Below are 21,471 nucleotides of genomic sequence, written 5' to 3' on the forward strand. Positions count from 1 at the left end.
TCTCTCTCTCTCTCTCTCTCTCTCTCTCTCTCTCTCTCTCTCTCTCTTTCTTTCTCTCTCGCACAGCCACTGTAGCTCTGTCCTTATCGCACACGTTACCCCCCACCCCCTTCTCTCTCTCTCGCACAGTGCCAAGCTACCTCCATTTGAGCTTCTAATCCATCCGCTAGATGGCTATAGCGCTGTTTGTCAGATTTTCACTGCACCACCCCCGCACCGGCCCGCAGCCATCAGCCTGAATATACATGGAATGCACATGGTGTGTATGTACAATTGTACACACATGCAACGTATTGCGTTAACTACTTACCTGGTTACAAGCGAAATCACTGAGATTCATTGTTCTCTATTTATTCTGTATATTAATTAATTTATTTTGATAATTGTATTTCTTATTACAAACAATAAATTACTATTTTCATAGGAATTTTAGAATGGATTTTATTTTAATTTGCATTTATCTCGTTAAATAAATTGCTTTAAAAGTCAAGGTTTAATTAATAGTTTGATTTAAATTAACTTTTAAAAATGTATAAACTGTTTACCGGTTTATCGGTTAAACAGGTTTTACATATATGTAATATATTTGGACAAAAACCAGTTACAAACTTATACAATTTTTGGAATTGCAGGAAAGTTTCGTTGGGAAGCAAGAATACTGAGATATTTGAAAATTGTTTTCTCGTGTAACGGGAATGGAAATTTCTAAAATAAATGTCGAGAATTCTTGAGACAGGATTCTTGAATATCAACGCTACTTATCTAGAATAACTATTTTGCATTCGTAGCAATGTAGTTTTAGTTTACGATATTTTTCGTTCGATAACCTGTCTCATCGGGTGGTGATTGTTACGCACACATAAAAAATTACATACATACATATAGATTTGTATTACATGTTTGATTCGTTCACACGTAAGAAATCATCTCTTACCCGCTGGTATTACATCTCTTGAAATGTGAAAATCTGATGGAAAATGTATCGAGTTTGTTAATGGTCAATGTGCGGAAAGTAGATTAAAAATACAGATCACGATTATACAATATACATGAGAACACCTGCGAATGACCACGTACTTTCACCACTTTAATTGCATTAAAAAAAGAAAGCCGTGCCAGCAAGGACGAGCAATGATTTCAACGAAAATCCGGTCAAAGTCTCGTAATCTAAATCTTACAATTATGGTAGACAACGTAGAATGGTAGAGTAATAGTATGGTAGAAAAATCAAATAGAAGCGTTATCAGGAGTTGCAAGGATACAAATTGAAACATATAGAATCATCGGAAGGATCGAGATTCTCGTAATGTATTCTAAGAAGTAAATGTCAGTAAAATATCAGCTAATTGGAAAATAACATGTACGATGTTTACAAAAATAATTGCTATCCAATTAATAATAATTATTATATCGTATCGTTATGATATACATACGTATATGACGTATTATAACGTGCGTAAATTTTAGTAATTATTTATCACTAAGATTGAAACATACGCATAAAGAAACTAATCTTTACGAGTGAAAAGGAATATGTCGTTGGTACATTGAAAATCTTTGCCAAGGGGTCGCCGCCGGATAAACGCGTTTGGAGAGTTTATCGGACATTGGAATTAGTTGGTATCGCGTGTGATATTACTTTATCTTTCGTCATAGTCAATGTTACAAAGCGATAAAGTAAAACTTGTAAAGTGTCCGAATATTATAGTTACTCACCGTATTTAAAAATCGACAAATGGGATCCAGTATTTTGCAACGTCTACTTGGAAATATGGCGCGGCGTTACGAAAGCTTTGGTGTTACAACGATTCAATCGTATCGTAATCGTGAAAAACTCTACGTGGAAGATGCTTATGCCGAACAGTTGTTATCGGTGGGCCGACGGCGACGTTCTGTCTCCATCAATGGAATTACATTATTACAGCGATGAAAAAGATCGCATCATTGGTATGCGATCGAAGGACGCTACTGGAACTCAAGGATTAGCGTCACTTGCTATCAACTGCCTACTCCGATACATGAATTGCTGGATGAACGAAATTCATGGTTCATGACAAGGTCTGGAAAATTCGAAACGATACAGAGTGTCGAACAACAGTGCAAACACGGGCGGGCAAGTTTGCAACAAACAGACGATACCGCATATTTTTGGAAATCTTGCCTTTTCACGGATATATCAAGTTCATTTAAAATTTTATAAACGGAACGCTTAATTCTTTATTCCCCCATTCGAAAGAGAATCGAATTCTGGGTAAAGAAAATATACGTAAACGTGGGCTACAGATAACATTCGAGAATGAAACTTTTCTTGTTCCAAACACTCGTCGAACGAGTGATAGCTCGGCTTGTTGTGAACAGTGTCAACGTCATCGAGTGTATTTGTATATCAATAAACTTGGGGATACGTGAAATGATGTGCATTCCGTTAGTATTACTTGAGCAGAGATTACAACTACAAACAGCGAAGCCAAGCATTTTGTATTAAAAAAACATCGGGTATATCGAATGGAAATGGAATAAGATCAACGTTCGAAGCAGTTGTTACGAACAATAACAGATATACTCGTACTCGGAGAATGAAGCAATTTTAGCTGGTGATATAGTGGAGCAAGTACATGTTTCCTTAGCGATTACAGTAAATATTTCAAGACTGGCAAATAAGACTTGCCGAGTTCTGACTGCTTTCGTTAATGAGAAAGAGCTTAACTTAAGGGAGCCTGATGATCGGATGTACCTACGTTGTTACGATTTGCGGACAAAGGCAATTTCCAAGGCGTCGTCAAATGGCAGGTGGTTGCGTAACGATGACAACAAGAATTGGTATCTACTTATTACGAATCAGCAATGAATTTTTTACTGAGCTGGATGAACAACGACAACAATGTATTCGGCGGATACACGAGTAAAATTGAAATCGATACTTGCAGTACCTACGAGTCGAACAACTCGAGTAGATACCTTGCCATACGAGGATGGAAAGTATCTTGATACCGCGAAAAATTTCAAATAACGGAGTTGCCAGAAATGAGATAAAAATTGAAATTTTATTGAAATTTGACGAAGAACGGAGATGATTATCGTTTAAGGTGGTAAAGACGCTCCGTAGCATTATCACTAGCACAGTCGGCTCCAAGATTGCGCGGTACGAACACGCGACTTTTAGCGCATCCTATCGTTGAATAGCTCTCGTGCGCTTTCTACATGTACCAGCCCGCCTTAGGTGCGTTAGCACAGATCTCTGGCCCGTAGAGCATGATGGAGTGCGCCACATTCGTTGAAAGCCTCCTTCGTTTGTTGCTTTGATTGCAACAAGTGGAGTAGGTGGCTCGATGTCCATCGTCACTTTCAGATGATTTTGATGACCGGACTTTTTGGTCCCGATAACTGTTGCCCTGAGTGTTGCCCCACTCTATCAAGATCGTAGCGGGAATTGTTTTATCCGTCAAGAGAACTACTTGTATCTTCTCGAGTGCTAAACTCAACCCATGGTCCTCTATCCAGGGGGTTACTTGGCTCGTAGCTGCGGATTTTCCTCTTGTGATTGTCTTGCGCTATTATTACCATCAGCATATCTGCATCGTCTGGATAGCTTGCAACGTAGGTATTTTTCGAAATCTCCTATCGATCTTCCATATCTTAGTTTTGGAATGACTTTTCGTAGATCGAGATCGAACGTTCAAAGTGGGCTCCGGAGGCTTATCGACGCGACCCCGACGAATCATATGTACGAACACGAAGACTGTTGCCGCAATGTTTCGAAGACGATGTGCTTTTTTAGGAAACCACCGAGAGAATCACACCGTATAACGACTGGCCTAATGGCGCAAGAAACAGAAACGGTAATGGACCAATTCGTAGAATAACGACGCGACCTTGCGAGGGTAGCAAAACGACTGCGAGAGGCACGCGAAGCGAACTTGTCGTTGCTCGTTTATTCAAGGCTTCGAACCAGTCCAGGTCCATTCGCCGAATAAGGGTGATGGTGCGTAAGTCTACCTACTTACATTTAAGTACAATGTAAGTACAGTTTTTGATCGAGAAAAGGGAGTTGGTGGAACACTTGTAATTCCTGGAAATCTGGGTTGTAAGTATTTTGTCGATTTTCCAAAGCAACGGAATATCGGTTCTATTCGATTTTAGAAACTGTCTACCTCGCATCGTGGATCGAAGCATACTTGGTCAGCAGAGTCGAACGCGAGAAGTCATTAATTTTTCGAAAGAGAATCCAATAGCGAGGTTCGATCCGCGACGTGGACAGTTCTCGGGACGTACGTTTACCTGGTGTCCCTACCACTTTCTTTGGCCGGGCTGGTGGGCACCGCGTTCTCGTTACCGCGGTCCACGCTGCACTACCGTTCTACTATCTCCTCATTCACTTGGTGATTCGACAAGATCGAAGAACACACGCGCGGATTTTACGTCTCCTTCCGTTTGATCCTTCGTTTACGGTGCGCGGATCTCGACGGAAAAGAAAATTGTTTTTTCTCTGTTTAAATTTTCGAACGCGAGAGCGATCGATCAATTGATCGAAGAATCGATCAATTTCGGATTTAAGAAGTGATTTCGCTTTGGTCGAGCTGTTGGTACGCGCAAAGCGTTGGCCCTCGGTTCTTTTCGAATACGACCAAGTCCCTTACTCTCGTAAGGGAGCATACGAGTAAAGAAGAGGCTAACGTAGGGCCCAGAGTACTTGGAGCCTCGATCGAGATTACATTTTATTCGATCTAAAGGAATTTATTGCGAGCCTTTAAGACTGCCTATTAAGACTGCCGATCGCTGGAAAAGAAACAAAAAAGAAACAGGCAACGAGGACCCGCTGAAAGAGGGTGAGGCGAATTTAAAGCGAGGCGTAGGACGATTGCCGGCCAATCGAGAAAGGATCGTACTTGGCTGAACCATGAAAAGGATGCGAAGCCGTTAAAGAAGGAAATACTCGAGGGGGATCGTGACCGAAGGAAGCGGCGATCACATTCTAACCGAGTACAACCAACAAAATGTGTGTTGCACCTTGGCGATAGAGAAACCTGCCGCGCGTGCTTTTCTTCCTTCCATTCGCTCGACTCCATGAAACTGTTTTGTGTTACATAAAGATGGATTTTACTGGGCCGTAAATGAACCCGGTTTTGCGCGCATATAGGCTACGTCTGTCAGCAATCTTACGTAAGTAAATATGAATAATTTCTTATCCGAAAGTGACGAAGAATATGGACAGAGAACAGAATACGGTTTGCGAATGTAACGGCACGATCCGTGAATGACAGTCACGTATCTTGTCTTGGCAATTTCGATTTTCTAATAACTGTCGTCGCGACGATAAATCGATTTAGCTAAATAAATAGATTTGCAAAAGTAACTATAACAAGGTTTATGGAAACCAGTACCCTACCGAGTACGTAAACTATCTTTTCTCTCGTTTTTCATTTTTCGCCTAACGTTCTCGCGTATTTTGACATTTCTAAGCGTGCATTTAGTACCCACACAGGATGTCAAGAAAGATGATTCGAAAAAATGTGCATATCAGTAGTTGCTGACTAAATCGAATAAAGAGTTCGCTTTCAACGGAAACAGTATTTTTACGGCCCCTAAGCACTTTGTACCGATCGGTAGTTTAGCCGGTACTGCAAGTCTGCACATTTTCTAACCATCCCATCGTCTTTTAGGAACCTGCCGTGGCATGGTATATTTGATATTTATACATGTAGATCACGAAAGAACAGAATATTTATTTTGTCGCGTACTTTTGTTTTGCATATATCTACAGATATGCCATCGTTTGGAAATTTCACGTTAATAGAAAAAGTGAAGTTTCGACGAGGATTCAGATATCGCGCTACTTACACTTGTTACGCGCAAGGGGTTACAGAGGGAAAGACGACCTTTCACCTCAACGAATACCGTAAAGTTCAAGTAAAATTTCTTTCCATTCATTATGTGCGTATGCGTACAGTACGAAAGAAAAGTAAGTAATTTGGACGTACAAGGAAATTAATATATCCACAGCGCGATAAACACTCCGATACGGCATTTAAGCTACGGTAACGAAGGTTAAGGTTGCGAACTTTATCGGTACACTTTCAAACGTCTTGGTAGTCGATATCAAATAACACATGCTACTATTTCACTTTCCGTTTTTGCACATTAAACATTATCTCGCGTCGATAGCGATCGATTATAGGTTTTAGCGTTGACTTTCTAAGAAACAATCAAGGCACCTTCCCATTTCATTGTTCGCCAATGCGATATGGTTTACTCTACACGTACTCTTGCACGGTACGTTGAGTCCAACTACTGAAACTATTATTTGATATTTAGGGCAAGTTCAATTGCCTCGCGGTGTTTGTTGATCAGTCACTGCCAATCGTTTAAACGTCACGGTATACTATATATCGATGTTACCTATAAAATGTTTAACCCTTTTCTCAGATTTGCTAAACAATTACAACAGAATTATTAATTTTAAACTGTTATCACTGATCCGTTAAAATTATATAAAAAATCCATTAAATGTACTAGTCAAGTCTAGCATTGTGCACGATGCAGTTGACCTCAAACAATACCAAACAATTCTTCCTGAAATGTTGCTCGACGGTCTGAAATTTGCGTTCTCAAAAATGCTATTACATAATATAAGATGGTTGAGATAGAGCAACATCCAGTGGAAAAAGAAACTCAGCTTTCTCTTTATTTTTAAGGTCCTCGGTAACGCAACACATTTCTAGATCTTCGCGTTTTGAGTAAAAATGTTGTTGACGTATTAAAACGCGTGCTTTTATGTAATCTAAAACGTAGAGATGAATACGTGAAAAAATCTGAACGAACGATAAGATTTTAATACTCGAACGTGATCTTGCTACCTATACTGTTTGTCCGTCTTGATTCTTCTTTACACTGTCGCAAAGACTCTTTAAACGAGGGTCTGTAACGAGTAGCTAACGCGTGTGTATATGTAGAAAGTGTCTTTGCCAGGAACGATTTCCGGATGCCTTGATGTAGAATAACTTGTCATTAAAACCAGTTGGTCTTTCTTTGTACGACTACCAAGTTTCTAGACGAACCCTGTATGCTTGATCTTAATTCTCGAAATTGTTATGAATATCGTCGAGTTACTCGCGAACAGCTAAACATTACGAAACATAGAAATTTGAAATCGCGTATCTGTATGTCGCGAATAATACAGTATACTTTCAACACAGTTATGGAAGAAAATGCTAATCTTGGCCAGCATTGCGATGCAGACACAACGAGTGCTGCAGTATTGAGAATACTTATTACGAAACGTGTTTGCTTTCTAGAAAAAAACCAATTTGTTTGCTATTGCCAAGACACGTGGACGCAGGAGAGATCAAGTGAATTACTCACTGATGAAAGAGATCATCGATTATACCGAAATTTCACAATGCGTGACTCGAGAATCGAATAGATAAAGCGAATTATCTGTAAGCTCGTTATTGAAAAACGAGTTTATCGATCTTATTGAATTTTTGCCCCTTCAACGAAAGCACCATTCACGCAAAGACTCGATCGAGTTTCGTCTGGTCGCATAACTGAAAGATGATTCAAACTGCAACGAGTCAGGCATTTGCTTCATCGATTCAAAAATCTGGCCAAGTGTATGGTCGTTAACTCGTTGTTATGTAATGCGAAAGAAATATTAGACCTGGCGGTTTCACCGGCGCGGCGGCCGCGGTGATCGAACCGCGCTAAACCAGGGGCGACTGAACTTGGAACATTTTATCTCGCTAATGACATACCAATGCCGATGGCTCGTGCTGCAGCTTCGCTGAGCTCGATTTCTTGCGGTAACGTGATAATTTTCTTTGAATAAAAATCGACCTTGTTGTACCATTACCAAACGGAATTTTTTTTTTAACACAGTACATATATTTTCGTAAAGCAACGTAAACTACCTGCTTTTACTTTCTACTTATCCAAGTCGATAGTTTTTCCTACTAAAATTCAATTCGACAAAGAAATTTAATAATGACTCTAGTTGTAAGTACGATAACAAATTCCTACATGCCTTCGTTTCATTTTACAGATCCGGTTCTTGGCATTTTTGAACATCATTCGCGTACAAAACTAACTATTGTAGAATGTAACGAGCATAAAAATACCGAGTTGTGGTTTCAGATCAAAACCACAAGCTCGAGATAAATACTTCCGTGTTAGTCCTTTCGACAATGATTGGAATTTCCATCTTCTTCTCGTCGCTAATAAGATCTACATACCAAAGGACTACACTTATACACGCAGTGTATACGTTTATATAATACTAGTCGACGTATCATTTCTCCAAGGGTGAACATACTTCATCAGACGGAACATTAAATCAAGTTTCGAACGAGGTACGCAAACGCAATCAACTAAAATTTCGAGACACCAAAGGAAAATTGCGTACGATGAGAATTGAAATTTTGCGAGAAATGATCCGTGATGATTCCTCGAAGCGCTTTATTACTACCGGCATCGTAAGACTGGTTTCTTCCCATCGCTGCTCAATGCTCATACTAGCGCAAGTCGCGAATCAAAGGCTGTAATGTGCAGTGTATACGTAAAGCCAGATTGTTACTGCAATCTAGCGTACAATTTACCACAAGGCGGTAGCACGAAATGAAGGTTAATGCACCTTGTAAATGAGATGTTCGATTGGGCTAATTCTAAATCGAGGAATGCGTGAGAATATGCTGCGAAAACGGTGGCTACGAAACTGTGCATATTTCAGCTATGCAAAACGACACTCTCCAAAATCTTAGCTCGATAAGCGAATCTATGTCGACTTCAACTCTCGTCTCTTTCTGTTTGGTACAGATTATCCCTATATTTAAAGAGCCATTATCTGTATTGTTTGAGCATAAAATGTATTCGTACCGTTGTATCATGAACTGAATTTCACGCTAGGAAGAGTCCATAAATTACTGAAATTATTACATCACGAAAGCTATTCGTTTATTCGCGCACATCGCACCATGCGTTTTCACTTCTTTTGGAAACGTCGAAAGGTTGTGAAAGCATGATCTGATTTAGGTTCTCGGTGCAACAACAGAAGGAAATGTGCCCCGTACTTGTTTCTATCCCTTCTTCTCGTCGCGAATGGAAAGTCTGGAATCATAGTTCTTCCTTCGCAAATAGGCGGCCTGTGAACTCGAAGTCGTGCAGAGTCCGTTCGTCCTTGCGGTCATTATATTTTCGCTTGGTTGACTGGTAACGGATGCAAAGCAATACGTGTCTAACCCCACGGACATTTCAATGAAAACGAATGATTTTTAAGATACATAGTTGACCTAACCCAGTTGACATAGAACGTATTGCAAAGCGATAAAAAGCATTTTTCAAAACCGTTTTCTTGATTTAGTTGAATGAGACATAACGACAATTAATTTAACAAGCTTAATTAAAGTATAGTTGACGTAAAATTATCATTTGATGTTTAAATAAATGTTGGCCGAGTTAGGTAAAATATGAAATTTTATAAATAAAATCGTCGTGCGACGCGACCGACGCGCGACATAGGTAGCGCATACAAAAGTTGATTCCTGGAAGGAGATGCGGAGGATCGTATCAGGTCGGACGTTTTAGTCAGCCGCCTTCGAAGGTCTGCGACAGAGCATAAATTAGGGGAATGTAGACACCGTCTACATTCTTCTAAATCCGTGCTTTTTTTACGTTTCGCTTAACCCAGGAATATCATCTTTCCAACTTCCAGCGATAACTGTTTGAATTTATATTCTGCTTATTCCACATCACTGCACATTAATTTGACAACCGAAATTCAAAGTAATATACTTCATAAAGATATAAATAACGATTCTGCGTCAAAAAGAAAAATGTTATCTCCGTCCTTTGTTCCACAGTAAACGTAAATGTTGAAGGTTGCGAGAGAAAATGTTCAAAAGATGGAAACACAATAAAGATAAAACCTGCCACACGAAAGCCAGTTTAAGCGTTTTTCGGTTCTCTACGGTTTCTTAGGCATATCCATACATACTTAAGAAGAAAAGAAAAAAAGAAACGGATTTAAATATTGCACGGCCTTCTCGAATATATTCCCTAAATTGATATTATTGAAAACATCTGAGGTTTATCGAATAAAGTGTCTCGTAAACATTATAGCGAGTCGCTATCGTATAGCGTCTCGTATACGTGTCTCGGAAATATTAAACTATCCAAGTGATTCTGACGTATTCTGCTTCCTATACATACACATATAGGACATACATACAGGAGATATAGGAGAGCTGAAGAAATTGAGCATTACACCTATAATATATTATCTCTTTGCATCACGTTTCTGCTTTCACAATGATACTTGTTCCTGGGAGTAGATTAAGTGAAAATAGAAAAGTAAATCATACGCGGTCAGAAAAGTGGTAGAAAGGGAGCGACAAATCTAACGGGGACAATAACACACGTACCAGCCACTGATTGATGTATACGTAACATACATAGATATACATGTTCATATGTCGTTAAACATTTCTAAAGGCCTTGAAGTAATGCAACGTAACTCTCCCTTAATTTGTCGAGTTTTGCAAACTTTGGCGCAATCGCGAGACTCTTTTTGCGGTGTAACATGTGCGTTTACCAGTCTCTATTCGAACCGTTTTCTCTGGCATTTTTCAAACTTGTTTCATTGATACACGTGTTAAAAAATTATTCAAAAATTACTGTTAACAGACGACGTAAAATTCTTGCGATTTTACCATTATTTTACACGATTTATATCCATAATTGATCAATGATTCTTCAGGTAACGTACGAGTAAAAGTGAGATAATGGGACAATGTATGGCTTACCGATCTTGACGCGAGTACGTGTCGCAAAATAAAAATAATGCTGCAATCGTTCTTAGTTGGTTTCATATACGTATAATATTTGTAAAGTTCAATCAACAGGAAATGCTTTTTGTTAAATATATTAAATGACTTTATGTGTTTATAAATCGAAATAAGTATTTCTTACGCAATTGTTAATTATAATAAATTACTTATTAGAAGGAAAAACAACAAAGATATTTTCTGTACAAGTAACTAACAGTAAGTTATACAAGAATAACGCTGAGTATACACTAGCGCTTCGATATTCTTTTATACTCTTTAACGCTAATATACATATGTGCATAGCATGTGGACGGTGTACGTATTTTGTATTCCTTTAACAATTCAGTCAAATATTATCTCTTCTGTTTGTAAACAAGATATTTGTATTATGGCTCGGAAAACGTTTTCCTTCGGTTACGTTCATCTTTACTATTGCGTTATTGTTTGTAAGGATAGGAAGCGAAGACAAATATTTATATGTCATCTAGTGCGACAACTTGCAATCTTTCACTGTCCTTGACACCAAAAAAATGAGGAAAATATCGATGAATAACTATTTTTCTCGTTTGTGTCGGAATACTGAATTATGGATTATGGATAATTATCACATCGAATGCCGCAGTTTTTTTGGATAAAACAATTACCGATGCAACCGAACGCATCGGCGCCTGTCGGCCTCACTTACAACATTACTCGGAACATTTTTATTTGTTTTGTCAAGTATCGATTGATAAATTTAATCGATCATAAGTCGTCCATCATTAATTGTCAAATGCCGTGGGCAATAAATGATTAATTTAATCGTTAGTTTTCACGAGCTATTAACGATTATCCATTACGAATCATTATCGAGATTCGTTATTCTAATCAAATTTGTTCCATCGCTGTGTTACGACAGTGTTTCACAAACTGCAGACAGCAAAGATATTGGCTATAATCGTAACTCTTAATGTTAAAGAAAGAATAACCTTGGCATACAGGAAAGCACGAGTATATTAAATTGTAATTTAGTTGAACTGATCTCGACACGAGTATACTGATATATTGATACATTTCTCTGCAATTTGTATGGAGTCAGATTCTGGAAACCGATCATTGGGATAGCTCTTTTATTTTTAGAAATGAAAGAAATCGGTTTAAAGTGGAAACGTCGAGAGCACTTCAAGGTAATCAACCTTTTTTTGAATTGGAATAATACATATTTTAATCGACCTTCTCACAGTGCTCTATAAGACTAGTACGACTTGTGTTCAAGGTTGTTGAACATCATTCATGGTCAGCTCGAACAAGTATTTTATCTCGATGAACAGCGAGTGCATCGAATCGTGATCTCAAGCAGCGATGCACGGTAAAGCAAATTGTTATGCAAATTATTGAACTCTGAATTTCATTTTGATTCGGAGTGGTACTTATACACTTGTTAGTTTAGATTTGTTGTAGAAATAAGAGCATGGTAAATCCAAAGACCAGTTTTAGTTGCTCGATTGGTTCAACAATCTTAAATCGGTAAAGTGTCGGAATTTGTACGGAAGATTATACATGTACGATGGGTCACGGAACTCGATTATTCATTATTCCATACCTTGTCCGTTTCAACAAAAAAACGCATACTGGTATGTTAGGTTTATTATTCGAACCTTTCTTTATTGTAGAACAGGCATACAATTATAAAAGCATAGGGAAATATGAAAGTTCAAAGAACCTGAATACGAAAACGGAGTAATATATGCAGGCTGATAATATAATTGCACTCCTGTCGTAGATAATTGTCTATGAATGTAATAATTAGAATGTTTAATGATAATAACGAGTACGACGCTCTTATCATAACTACACGTTAATGTATTTGAATTGCAAAATATGATTCATTCATATATAGGTCAATAACGGAATTTAAAATTTAAATAAAACAAGACAGGAAAACGTAAAAAGTGAAGGGAAAAGTAAATGAAAACTATATATTATAGTTGAAACGAGAGATCGAATCGGTATTGCGAATATCCGATAAAACAGTAGGATTTCTACCATGGAATTCCACTGTAACCTCAAAAAGGAACCCGGATACTGCCGATATATTGGTATGATGTCAGAACAGGAGATTTATCAATTCGAGAGAAAAAAAAAGCAAAAGTCGAATTTAACGAATTTAACGAACACAAATCGAACGGCTGCTCTGTCGCTTAAATCCAAAGATTTGACACTCGATAGATCGCCGATGCTACTTTTACGGAGAGATGGTCAGTATTCTACTATTGCGAATCAATCTTCGTCTAGATAACTATTCGGGTAAAACTATTTTATCTTTAATAAAATCATTAATTCTGACAATCATTACTAATTATTCGTTATTTACAGTGTTTGACTGTAATAGATAAACGTTTATTCATTTATGATGTGTATAAAGTGTATTCGTTCATTCAACCTATGTATACAGAGTGTTCATTAGACAGATAAATAGGTATCCTTTCAGGAAATGATTCTAATATATTTTTCTGTTTTGTATATTTCCTCTTACCTCGCATAAATTTCCAATAACGTTCAAAATACTTTTATGTACGAGATTCACCAACGAGTTATAATAGAAAAGTGGATGCTGTACATACAGGTATATTGCTTGGATAATCCTGGTTGATGGTAATTATGTAATCGATGGAGAATCGATAGGCCTAAAAGAGAGTTACGCAATATAAACGACGTACAACTTTCTTTTTCATAACGAAAGTTGTACGGATAAGAACATTGCCATCGTTCAAGAATAATTACATGACCGTACAGTGTACACTCTTATCTTATCACGGTTAACACTTTAACGATCAATTTCTTGGTTACACTATACGCTATAACCTTATTCTCGAAATTGTTCCTTTATGGTTGTAGCGCGAATTAGGGGACAGACACCTTGTACTATGCAAAATAATGGAAATTTCGTTGACGTCATTTGAATAACCGTTCCCGAAAGGTACATATTTGAGATAATTTATGTCCTTAGCGTTATACAGCTTCCTTTAGTCTCACTTAAAGGAGGGAAATAATTTTGAAGATCATTGGTAAAATTACATTGAAAACAGTCCAACTTAGTAATGTTATTTACTTTGTCTTTAGGTTTCAGACAAGGACGACTCGAGTATCGACACCAGTAACAGCGCAGTGATCAAACAAACGTTGCAGCTGATCGCTCGAATCGGACATAGGAAGGAGTATTTCGGTACTGAAAGTAAGATCACCATGAAAGTGTAGAAAGAGATAAGAAAAACTAATTACGTTGCTATAAAAAATAAATGATGTCCGTGAACGATATTTTAAGGACAGATCGCATGGATCCATGGAAACAATGCTCGGAGAAGTGACGTGAACCGTACTTTTCAAACGTAACGCATCGTAGATTAGCTGTAACGGGATTTCTATATTACGGTAACAACAAATATAGCGCAAGATATCCAATTAACTTAATTATTGCATTTTAATAACAAAACGCAAAGGATAAAAGCGTAATTATTGGCTGTATTGCTGATTAGATTGTCCTGCATCGTGTTACCGTACCGTACCGTACCGTACCCGTACGTCAGTGCGGTAGTATCGAAGGCCTCCAGAAGAGAATAACGGTTATGAGCCAGTCACATAGTGAGAAAGCTTGAAGAAGAATTGAAATTTGTGTTATTCGCGCGTCCTTCGATTGGCCAAGAGTTCAAGATGAAGTTCATAGGGTCTTTGTTCGGGATCAGATCGCCCAAAACGATGGGCAAGCAGTACATGAAAGTTGGAAGAAACGCTCTTTTCGGTCCAAGGACAGATCAACACGATAGTCTCTGCACGGACAGGGTTCCAAAACCTCTATCATTCCTCATTTCTAAAAACGGCAAACTTAAACATGGTAAGATACGTTCTGTTGATTTATTTTCTATCTATAGAGTTAACTGCACGATCCCGTCGGCGCGGCGCGTTACAATAAAGTAGCGCGCATAGATTATAATGGATAATTTCTAGTCGGAAAAGAATTAAATATTTATTCCATAGAATATGTGTTTGATACCGATAGGAAATGTAGGTACTGTGCAAAGACCAACAAAATTCGAATGAATAAACATGTCGATAAGGAGAAATTTGCACAATTATTCATAATTATCACATGTATATGTTAATTGACAAATACAATATATATATGTGCAAATTTATTTGCAATTAACTTACATATACATTATTTTCATTTCAAGACTACCTTGACCTTTCTTGCTTTTATTGTTGTTTAAATAACTTTCAAGGAAGACTACGATCAGAAATCGACATCGAAACAAACAATTTTTTGTTACAATGTATGTATTGTCTTATAAATGTATTTCATCCGATTTGATTACCTTTTGCTTGTTTTCAAAGAAATATTAACGTTGGTACAAGCGATACTCGTGAAAATACTTGTTTAAATCTTCCTACTTCCGTTTAGAAAAGCGTAATTGCACCAACTTCCTTGATTCCACCTCGAAAACAGGAAGAAATTCTTAACTCTGTTAGAGAAACTTGAATTATCATAAGAAATTCTCGTTTTCTCCATCGTATGGAATGCACTAGTTAGATGGTTTCAGCTCAAGTGCCCGGTCAACGAACGAGCTCGATCAACGATACGTAACATTATTTCGATAAACTTGAAATTGTATACGTTTTGGTAGAAAATTTACAGAACAGATTTTCGACACCTTTCTATTCTTTTCACTCTTTTGATACTCACATTCGTTAGCCATACTCATCGTAACCTAAAGTTTCTTGCGGTTCGATTGAAAAGTTTCAGGAAAGCGGATACAATCTCTATCGTTACACGTAGAACTGTACTCCTAGACCGGTGGAACTAGCGACCGTAACCGTTAAGTGTGTTGGTGATAGTAAAGCATAATCGGAGTGATGCGTAACATGCAATAGTGGGACAACCTGTCTCCTCTATCACTTGTCCTACTAACCTACTGCACTTTGAACTTGGTTGATCATGCGTTTTACCTCGATCAGGTATCCTTTGATTGATTCGTATCATGCATTTCTTTTCGCACAAATGTCAGCAGAAATTGCAGCGAACAGCTGATACAAACTTGCTTCGTTTCTTCAACGAATTAGAATCTTTGAATTCGAACGACACGCGACGTCTCATTACCAACGTTAATTCGAGTCTTCTCGTACAATATACAGATTTGTTGTTCAAACTGTAAACGTTTCCCTTTAAAATTATGTACTCGGGATATTTCGAACATTAATCTAAATGTCTATTAATCACATGTCGATCGTTGATTTCCGTTTCCGAGGTGAAAGTTGCCGGATCTATCGTGAACATTGAAATCGTTTACAAATAAATATATTGTACCCATGTTCTTGACTCATTTTCTCATGTTATTCGACAATTTCTAATACAGATCTAGAATGCATTTAATCATTTTTATTAGCAAGTACTCGTAAACATTATACACCATACTAGAATTGTAGAATTATACTTTTCGAAGAAGAAATTATTAAAAGGTTCAAAAGTAAGAAGTATATACAGTATACGCTATAGTTCTATCACTATACGATATATGTGTACGTGTATGTATTCATCAGCTGCGACTATCGACTTTCTAATAACGAAGTACCTACCGATGACGAGAACGCGTCACTCGAGAAATTCATTAAGGGGCTACTCTTGTATTTCATATAGCATTTAAATCAATTAATTTATTGACTAGTGAAAAGTACCTCATCTCCTTATTTCTTAAAGGCATTCGCATGATAAACAATAGTAACATTTCGGAAACATAACGATTTTTTGAACACTGTTAATAATTTGTTTGCGACTCTTACATCAGCCATGGTGAACATATTACTCATTAACGTATTATGACTTTTCAACATAATGATAATGTTACAAGTATAACACTAAACGGCATAGTGATTGTAACGGTCACTATAGTTAATTGCAAGGAAGAAAAAGGGGTGGACGTAAACAGACTCAAGTACACGTTTGTTTTTATATTAGAAGATAACGTAACAACTAGAATTCCCGTACACGTTTGTCCTAAGGCAACGTTCGTAACATATTCAAAGAAAATGTCAAAAGATGTTGACGACTAACCCTTTGTACTCTGAGAATTCTTCATAATATACGATCGCATCTTCTATTTTTTTAAATGCATAAAATTCCTATTGACACGTAATCGTACCCATTAATAGAACAAATGATCTATTTTTAATCATTGTACTCTGAAAATCCGCGAGGACTGGTCTAATTAGCAGCAGAGCCCCGTCACCAAAAATTTCATACGGTCAATCGTGACGCTCCGAAGCTTTTCTACCTGATCGTCGCGTCGAGGGACCCTTCTATTGGAATGCAGTCAGGGTTACAAAACCGCACCTGTCCAAACATTTTTACATGGCGAGTTGCAAAACGTAGAGGCCCGTTATTTATGAAGTATAAACTGGCGTGTATACCGAAACCGAGGTGGCACACACGTACGCGCACTCAAACAATTTCGTGACTACTTTCACTCTCGACTCTCAGTCAGTCGTTCAGAGAAACGCTGGATGAAGCAGGGTCCAGTGGAACGCAGGCATTTTTGGTTCGATTCACTGGCTCCTGGCTCCGTCGCGTCTTTGATATTACGTATTTGAATGATTATTAAGTAACCGTACCGATGGGATCACCTTATAATTTGGAACATTCATTGCTGGTATTCGCCGTCGCGTCGGTACCGAAGTACCACAAAAGGTCAAATGCGTTCAAGGGACTTTTTTTCGTACAATTCTCTGCGTTACAAATCACAACCTTTGATCTGGTTTGCTTTTGATATAGAATGGTAAAGAGCATGGAATACCTAAAATGAAACATTTCACGTTTACGATCGCCAAACTAACAATTTTTAGACCGTGAACGAAATATAACGGAACAAGGTACACTGGGATTGGCTATCTATGTATTGTACAATAGCAGTTTTGTTAGCCGAGCTTTCTCCATGTTTTACTCAACTGATTTTCGTTAGCTTTAACGAAAAGTCCAAGAAATATAGTAATGTATCTTTGCTTCCTTTATTATACGTCCCGTTGAATTTAACGGAAACGTGTTAGCGACGCAGTAGAGTGAGTAAAGTGTGAGCAAACATTTACATTATTTTTCTCAAAATTGGAATTATGATGTAGGAATGTCGAGAATTTCCGTTTCGTAAAAAGGGAATATTGACATTTCAGTCTGGCATTGAAATTGGTGATCGGTAAGTTATTTCTTAACGCTGTTGTTCACCCTAGTTCGTTGAAACTCTGACGAAATTTAACCAGTTTCGTTGAAAAGATGCTTGGTTCGATACCCACGCAGCGAAACAGGCTAAAATGTTAGAAGCTCCTCTCTTTAATCTACAGACGTGATATATCATGCTAATGGAATCTTTGACGCAATACATACACCAATGTATGTATCCATACCTCGGGCATCATGAGATTTCTTGATTGACCCGGACCCCGTAGTTGCGGTACTCCAGTCCTTTACAAGGACATTTTCGAAATGTATACCAAGCTTCTCGTCATCTTTCTCGAGAATCCTGTTAAATGACCTTGAGGTGAAAGTGCCACTTCTCGTTGATAAAAAAGAAACGTTCCCAACGACTGCGCGTTAAAGACATTACGAATTATATCGTTTATTTAATAGATACACAGGTTATATATTTGTAAGTTTGTTTTTCTTTTACTTTCCAGGTAAAATTTCAGCGATTTGCATAGGAATTCTAACGCTTGTAATCGGTATTATTTTAAGTAGTATACCTTGGGTAGACTATATTATTTTAAAGGTATGCGCGAGATCATTTCTTTCCATTAAACTAAACGAAAGTTTTGTATTTAGCTTATATTTTTCTAGTTATCTTATTCTTTTTTCCAGCAACTACGGTTATGGAATGGATCGCTTTCCTTTCATTACTGGCAAAAACCTGGGGTAGTTCGACTGACCAAGGTATACATATTCAATGTAACGAATACCGAAAATTTCTTGCAATTCAACGAGAAGCCAAAACTGCAAGAAGTCGGCCCCTTCGTTTACAAGTACGTCATACATAAACGAATAAAAATCGATTTCACCCGAAATAAAATGCATCTTTCGTTATTGGGGATCTCAATAAAAAGGAATTAATGTCTATTTTGCAGAGAAGACATGGAAAAAGTAAATATTGTTTTCCACAACAATGGCACGGTGAGTTATCAACACAAGAAAATATTAAATTTTGTACCAGAGTTGTCAAAGGACAAAGACATGAGACTAATGGTGCCAAACATTCCATTACTAGTAAGTAAACATTTGTGAACGTGTAGATCATTATTCGAAATAATATTTTATAAGTTAACCATTTTGTTTACTATGTAACATCGGATTCGTACTAACAAAACATCATACGTATAATAGGTGTACAAAGGTTCTAACATAAAAATAAAAATTTATTACCGCGAAAAAAATGAATCGATATTTTTCAGACCGTATCAACGCAAAGCAAGAGTCTACCTCGATTTATCACTCTAGGATTATCCATGTTTTTGAGCGGAATGCATATGCATCCATTTGTTCCTGTAACTGCTCAAGAACTTGTTTTCGGATATGATGATCCATTAGTTAGCATCGCGCACAGATTCTTTCCAAAAACGAGGCGTCCCATGAGTCAAATGGGACTTCTTCTCGGGGTAGGCTAAAATTTATTAGAATAGTATTACTATAGATATGTGGTATCGCAAGATGGATGTATAACGAGCAATGATCATATAAATTGCAGAGAAACGGTACGTTAAACGAAGTGTCTACCATTTTTACGGGGCATACAGACATGAAGGAGTTCGGATTAATAAATCGTCTAAACGGGTTAGATCGTTTGCCCTATTGGCCAGATGCTCCTTGTAATTCTATTCGAGCTTCTGAAGGTAAATGTAACTAAATAATACTAATACCCGTGACATAACGATATAACATTTATGGTACTACTGTTCCTAATTATAGGTTCCTTTTTTCCACCTCGTGAAAAAACTGGCGCTGATATCGTCCATCTATGGGATAAAGATATTTGCCGCACTTTGCCTCTACAATATCGCGGTCCTAGTGAAAAGTCAGGAATCAAAGCAGACTATTACACACCTCCCGATGTTGTGTTTGGTCTACCCAATGAAACGGCTCCACAAAACGAGTGCTTCTGTTCCAACGACGCGTCGACTTGTTCTTCGAACGGACTCCAAAATATCAGTCCTTGCCAGTACAGTACGTAAATACTTGCCAGTAGAGTAATGTAATGTTGAGAAAGTAATAATAAATGGAAATAAAAAAAGAGTCATTAATAAAATAGGTATAATCGCGATTCACTAATACCCGTTTTTTGTAAATTTTAGGTGCCCCAGTCTACCTTTCCTTTCCGCACTTTTATAAAGCGGATCATAAATTACTAGATGCAGTCGAAGGATTGAAACCAGATAAAAAACTACATGAAACGTACTTTAAAATTCAATCGGTAAGCGTCGGGGTCGGGGTCGGGATCGGCGTCGGCGTCGTCTTGTAATGGGTTGTAAAGTAACGCAAGCAGATCGTATTAAAAATACATATACATATTTTTGCTGGCAATATCGTTGTACGTTTAATTTGATTTTGTATTGCAGAAACTTGGTGTACCGCTAGAAGGAAAAGTTCGACTGCAATTAAATTTAAAAATCGAGCATCAACCAAATGTTGGCGTCGTATCGAATTTCCCTGACATCGTGTTCCCGATTATGTGGCTCGAAGAAGGTATCGAAGAACTAACACCTTCTATACGGAGATGGATTTATTTAGCAACGACGTTCAGCGACATTGCTGTGCCTTGTACCTCGTATGGATTGATTCTAGTCGGTACGATAATTATAATCACCGTTTCCGCAAAGGTTTACAACAACGCGGTATTCACTCACGAAGCGATCGAATTAGGTAAACGAACTATCAGAAGAGGTTCGACGATGCTGGTAAATGGACAGCACAGATTATTAGCGACACGTGACTCGTACGTTTTGCTTAGCAATAGTAACGATGAAAAATCAGAGAGGATAGGGGTCCAATTTCCGTAGTGACAATTTCGTGGATAATAGCCACGGTATCTTTAAGTATGTACATTGCGTCGCGCGAGATCGAATAGTATCACGTAACGTTTGATCGATTAACACTATACACCAAAGTTTCATATACCTTCTATATACTTTAAGAGGGTGATGATGCGTATCAGTTGCAATAGCCCGTATTTGGCAAACCATCAATAATTTCTGTACGAATTATGTAACACTTTCTGTATCTGTGATTTCACTTGTTTATTTATATCGCCAGTGTACCGCGGTACGAGATACGAGATACATAATAATAATATCGTGCTTGAACGAATAGAACCAGGTAAGGAATTATCGATCGAAGAAAAACACTAGAACTTTCGTTCTAGCAACGAAAACCCTCATTCTCTAGATCCTGATTCGGAATAAGCAAAGAATACAACATTCAGTTTAATGTAACAAAATAAAACTTGTACTTAATCAAAACCATACTGTGGACACGAATGTATTAACAATATTGCACTTCAATGATATTCGCGAGTGGACCTATTCCACGATTTACGCGGCTGGTCGGTTTCTCGGAATACCGTGTAAGTCTAAATAATGGGTTTATGAA

At 37.7% G+C, this 21,471-nt stretch overlaps 1 protein-coding gene across 2 annotated transcripts; it reads left to right on the forward strand.

Annotated features, from left to right (window-relative positions):
• Positions 1 to 4,069: 4,069 nt before the first annotated feature.
• On the forward strand, positions 4,070 to 21,341 carry LOC128890495 (scavenger receptor class B member 1). 2 transcript variants are annotated; one of them, XM_054149049.1, is made up of 12 exons: positions 4,070 to 5,160; positions 13,920 to 14,031; positions 14,122 to 14,228; positions 14,333 to 14,688; positions 18,513 to 18,604; positions 18,694 to 18,854; positions 18,957 to 19,095; positions 19,281 to 19,484; positions 19,574 to 19,718; positions 19,795 to 20,049; positions 20,178 to 20,296; positions 20,442 to 21,341. In XM_054149049.1, the coding sequence occupies exons 4-12, from the start codon at positions 14,508 to 14,510 to the stop codon at positions 20,880 to 20,882; spliced, it is 1,737 nt and encodes a 578-aa protein (XP_054005024.1). In that variant the 5' UTR covers positions 4,070 to 5,160; positions 13,920 to 14,031; positions 14,122 to 14,228; positions 14,333 to 14,507; the 3' UTR covers positions 20,883 to 21,341. The 2 variants fall into 2 exon arrangements, with proteins under 2 accessions (XP_054005024.1, XP_054005025.1); XM_054149050.1 differs by having other exon boundaries at positions 14,127 to 14,228.
• The last annotated feature ends 130 nt before the right edge of the window (positions 21,342 to 21,471 follow it).

This window comes from Hylaeus anthracinus, unplaced genomic scaffold (assembly GCF_026225885.1).
Source record: "Hylaeus anthracinus isolate JK02 unplaced genomic scaffold, UHH_iyHylAnth1.0_haploid 12000, whole genome shotgun sequence".
NCBI lineage: Eukaryota > Metazoa > Arthropoda > Insecta > Hymenoptera > Colletidae > Hylaeus > Hylaeus anthracinus.